Genomic DNA, 5,101 nt, shown 5'->3' on the forward strand with positions numbered 1-5,101 from the left:
ACTATGTATCATTATTATACATATATATATATATATATATATATACATATATATATATATATATATATCTATATATATATTATTCAAGCTTGAGCTGATATGCAATTAGAATGCATCCAGAACTCATTAAATTGGGAGAAAAAAAATACGTTATGAAATAAGGACAAATTTTTGATTTTATTTGTGAGACCGAACCAATATTCGTGGGATGAGAGAAACTAGCTGATCATATTACACATGATAATACATACTTTTATTAATGTACATTGCAAATGCACTACATGAATATATCGGAGGGCTGGCTCGAGATTCATCGAGAATTGAGATAAAATATTTCTCATCTGCTTCGTGAGATATATCTGGGATGAGGTTGGCACCTGCTGGCTCGCAGAGTTTTACCGTACGGCATCCGTTTTCGGCCAGCCGACTTTGATAAGGATTTGGTACCCTCAATAAAGGCCGCTGTAATAACCCTAAGACATAGCTACAATAGCACATGATATACATATGCCACAATGCTGGCCTTTTCGAATATACCACCGGCATACACTTCAGCAGGTAATCATTACTACTGACTAACTATGACACTCACGGCATATTTTTGTGGTCACTACTGAACCAGAGCACGTGTGAGAGGGAACTGCTTCTCGGTACATAAAGTAGGTGCAAGATCGACTTTACCACTCGTTCAAGCGTACGAGTACTCAACTAGAACTACCAGTCTCACACATGCTTACAGCTACTAAACCGTGTCTAAACTAGCTCTCAGATGAACGGATAGCTAAGCAGCGCCTCCCCAGCCAAATACAATCGATGACATCGCCAGCGAGCCAGATTGTACTGTTTTGTATATGTGCCTTTTCTCGTCAATTGTTTTACTTTGAGCAGCACGAGCTCTGCATCAGGGGCGGTCATCTACCTTTAGACCAGTGGTCTGCTGTTGCTTTGGGTTATTCTACTGAATATTATGTACACTCGTGAAGTCCCCAGCGAATGGTTTTAGTAACCACCCAGGCTGATGCATGCAGGTATCTAACAGCAGGCACATATGATTCATTACGAGTGTTGAGCTCCAGCCCGGATCATTGCACTTCAATGAGTCAGTCTGAGATACTGCTCTAAGCTCTCATCGGTGGTGTGTGTATCGTGACGTGCCTCGCCCGTGACCCAGATTATTGGAAGTGGTATGTTCTAGCCTACAAGTGCACATCGTTTATGTCGAGGGGCTGGTTTCAGCCCATAATTGGTGTATATAATATATCGTGTAATGCCTGACAATCAACCCGCCCCTGCTGCGATAAGCTCATGTCCTGTGTCGGAAACAGTGTTGCCGAAAGCATCGCACTTCAACAACTGGCAGTGGTCGAGTCTGGTCGAGTCTGGTTTAATGGGGCAAGTCAAAGGGTGGAAGATAAGTGCGTGAAAACAAGCCTCCGACTCCAATGCAACTTTTAGTACGAAATCTCAGGTTTCACTTCAACTCAGATATGAGCTGTACTTCCGAGTTTCGCCTATTGTACATACAAAATAACCCGAATTTTAAGTTTCACTTCAACCGGAATTGTCGAAATACACTTACTTCCTGAAAAGGTCATGCCGTGCAGTACGCTTGAAAGTGTGTCAGACTCATGCATATCGTTCCTTTGCCCACTTCCAGGCTGTGGCAAACAGTGTAGAGGGAGTATGAGGGGCTGGTAGCTTTTAAGAGATGACACAGGTACCAAATGAGTGTTTCGCCACTACAAGTGAACCTACAATTGTAAGTGGCGAATGACAATGGCTTCCGTAATTAGCAACAGTGAAATTTGGCGTATGGTCAGACAGTAAACAGGTCACAAATATGACATGGCTTTGGCTGAAGAATACACTCGGCAATTTTAACTTATGGCGTTGTACTGTGCCGGACGCTTCGCAACACTACTGCACACTGCGCAATAGTAAGAGACAGAAAGGAATTATAAAGAATAAAATGCATAACCACGCTCTATGTACTTTGGGAAAACATGAAATATCGAGTGAGAGAGAAAAAGATTGAACTAAATCATACACACGGATGTATTATTGGCTCAGAGATAGCAGGAACCCACATTGAACCCAAGTTTTATATACTTCAAGGCGGCACGGCAATAGAAAAAACGTACAATCACTGTACGAACCAATGAAAACGACAAACTCATTTTGGATGCACGGTCTACATGCTTTCAGTCAGCACGGAACAGAGACAAACATCAAACCATATTACACAAAACTTCCACATACTTCGAGACAGCACAAAGTCAGTAAAAGATGATACCACGTAATACTTCCTACATACATCTAGGCAGCGCAAAACCAGTAAAAGATATTACGACATAACATTCATACATACATCGAGGCAGCGCAAACCCAGTAAAGGTTACTACGGCATAACACTTCATACATATATCGAGGCAGCGCAAACCCAGTGAAAAATATTACGACATAACACTTCATACATACATCGAGGCAGCACAAAACCAGTAAAAGATATTACGACATAACACTTCATACATACATCGAGGCAGCGCAAAACCAGTAAAAGATATTACGACATAACACTTCATACATACATCGAGGCAGCACAAAGTCAGTGAAAGATAACACCACATAAATTAATTCTCCACACATACATCGAGACAGCACAAAGTCATTGAAAGATAATACCACATAAAATCGCGCCTTACCGGGCCGATATTCGCTGTATTGTTCTGACCGCCGCGCGAGATCAAGCAGGCTAATAAATGGGTGTGGCCATGTAAACTCGCCCTAAAAGTGTGAAAACATAAGTATGAGAAGGCCAATATAGTGAGGGTAAAAATCGCCCTATTTTAGTATATTGTGGGACATGGAAAATGGCGATGGCCGACCATTGGTAATTTTCCCCCGGAAGTGTGTCAAAAAATATAGGCAGAAAATTGGGTGAGAATAGCAACATGGAGTAGGGTAATATATCAAGCGAGCGTGGTCGTGTCATCTCGAACCTTCATGTGGACATAGATACAGGAAACTTGAATGCCAGCGGATTACGAACGCATTTTATCGGCTTCGCCCTACGCAATCGCCCAATAATATGATTCTGGAAAAATATGCATGAAACTCAGACAAGCAAAATGATGAGTGCCAACTCGCCACAGATTGTTGTGCAGAAACCCGCTACCACGCTCAACTGTAGAGACACACTAATTCCCAGGTGAGTATCACACAACAAACTGGTTCCCAAGCCGACAGCAAAATACCCACACGCGCAGTCCACCAAAACTATATAACATCCACACACACGTATTCTGAGCGTACAAATGATACCTTGTATAGGTATACTCAACTTCCACACTCAATCACTCAATACACATACCAATCCGCAGGCGTGTTGCCCACAGCGTCGAACTGGTTCACAAACGGCCCCCCGGCCGACAGCAGAATTTCCACAGACGCCGCCCACCCAAAACTCGCGGCCAGGTGCAGGACAGTCAGCCCTGCCCCGCTATTTTGGGCCGGATCGAATCCGAATTGATTCTGATTGGGCGATGGCAAGTTGTAGGTCTCGGTGGTAGGTAGGCGCTGTACCAGCGCCAGCGATAGGAGCGCCGGCTGTCCGACCTCCAACACTTTCTCCTCGGCTTGCATGATGTGCAGCATGAAGGTCGTGTAACCGTTGGCTGTGATACTCCCGGTTGGATTGACCTGGCCCTGGATTAGGGTACGTTGATATTGCGTTAGCAAAGTATCTGATTTATTCGTTAAATTTGTCGGAATAAATATATTTGTCAGATTAATTACAGTAATCGATGTAATCACATGGCTTGATGTATTTCCCCTAAAACAATAACAATAACAATAACAACCACAACCACAACCACAACCACAACCACAACCACTTGGAAACAATTTTGTGCATAGGTCTGAATGATAGTGACCTGACTGTGAGTTCCACTTATCCTCATACGACTAATCGCTGGTGACACTCTGGCACACCGACAGCTTATCGATCTCGCTATGCACTAATATGCCGATTACACTGCAGATCATATACATAATGTATACAGCCAAATATGTAAATATGTATTTAGCCATATATATATCCATGTATATACCCATATGCTCACACATATACCATCCGTTATACATACCTGTTTCGTGGTCAGATCAATCGCACTACTCACCCCCGTAGGGCTGACCGAAGATAGGACCCCACCCGCAAAACCCCCGCCACTACCTGTAGCCTTGTTAGTCAGCATCGCCACACTACTTCCTATATGGCCGTTACTATTAGGGTTGTTGGCGGTCAGTGAAGCCGAGGCATTCGCCTCATACTCGGACTGTTGATAGCGAGCGTGCAGCTCGAGCATAAAGCGCAGCAGCGTATCCTCTGAGAGTTGTTTGGTGTTTCCGTTGGGGTTGGGTCCGTGACCGTTGGGTGTGCCTGTGCTCATGCCCTGTGATGGTATGACATAAGAATCAAGCTAGTTAATATGAGCGGCACAGTAATAGTTTGGTAATTATGAGCCGTGATGATACCGTGATGACAGATAATAGAATCATGAGTGGTTAATGGGAGGCTGGAAGCTATGGTTACTCTACGTTGTGGTTGAATAAAACAGGTTGGTCTGGGTGTATTAGATGAACTTAATCTGAGCGTTGACTGTCTAATATATAACCAAGTTGGTTAAAGCAGGTGCCGAATTTATGTATAATCTGTGCCGTGATTGGAATAAACAGTATCAGGGTGGTTGATGGCAATGTTGATACATAGCACATCATCATTGTGGGAAATTATGAGCTGTGATTATATGTCATCTTTATTGTGGTTAATGAACCGTAGACGTAAAATGCGCAGAGCAAATTCGCGGCAAAGCATAGTCTATAACACAAGGTTAAACAGACTAACTTATAGACAAATGCAGAACACTAGCTATACTTCGTCTCAGCAAGTCATAACGCCAAACTCACAACTCGCTACATCAGACAACACTGACGCTCTAAAAAATCATCCTAGACATATATCATATATATATATACATACATATATATACATATACATATTTATATATAGATATATACATATATATATATATATATACATATA

General features: G+C 42.7%; 1 protein-coding gene across 1 annotated transcript; it reads right to left on the reverse strand.

Moving 5' to 3' along the window:
* Positions 1-45: 45 nt before the first annotated feature.
* On the reverse strand, positions 46-4,458 carry SARC_05063 (hypothetical protein). Its single transcript, XM_014301090.1, has 5 exons — positions 4,146-4,458; positions 3,371-3,705; positions 2,703-2,784; positions 1,580-1,658; positions 46-1,379 (listed from the first exon to the last, which is right to left on the reverse strand). Exons 1-5 carry the CDS (start codon positions 4,446-4,448, stop codon positions 1,279-1,281), a joined length of 900 nt encoding a protein of 299 aa, XP_014156565.1. The 5' UTR covers positions 4,449-4,458; the 3' UTR covers positions 46-1,278.
* Positions 4,459-5,101: the final 643 nt, after the last annotated feature.

This window comes from Sphaeroforma arctica, assembly GCF_001186125.1.
Source record: "Sphaeroforma arctica JP610 unplaced genomic scaffold supercont1.309, whole genome shotgun sequence".
In the NCBI taxonomy this organism is placed as follows: domain Eukaryota; class Ichthyosporea; order Ichthyophonida; genus Sphaeroforma; species Sphaeroforma arctica.

What these genes read in the sequence shown, in the direction of transcription:
- SARC_05063 (XM_014301090.1), bottom strand. Translation starts at nt 4,448, where the DNA reads ATGAGCACAGGCACACCCAACGGTCACGGACCCAACCCCAACGGAAAC. An exon ending in GGCAACACGCCTGCGGATTG is followed by an intron (nt 2,785 to 3,370) that starts GTATGTGTATTG and finishes TCACACTTTTAG; the next exon opens with GGCGAGTTTACATGGCCACA. An exon ending in CGGCATGACCTTTTCAGGAA is followed by an intron (nt 1,380 to 1,579) that starts GTAAGTGTATTT and finishes CCATTAAACCAG; the next exon opens with ACTCGACCAGACTCGACCAC.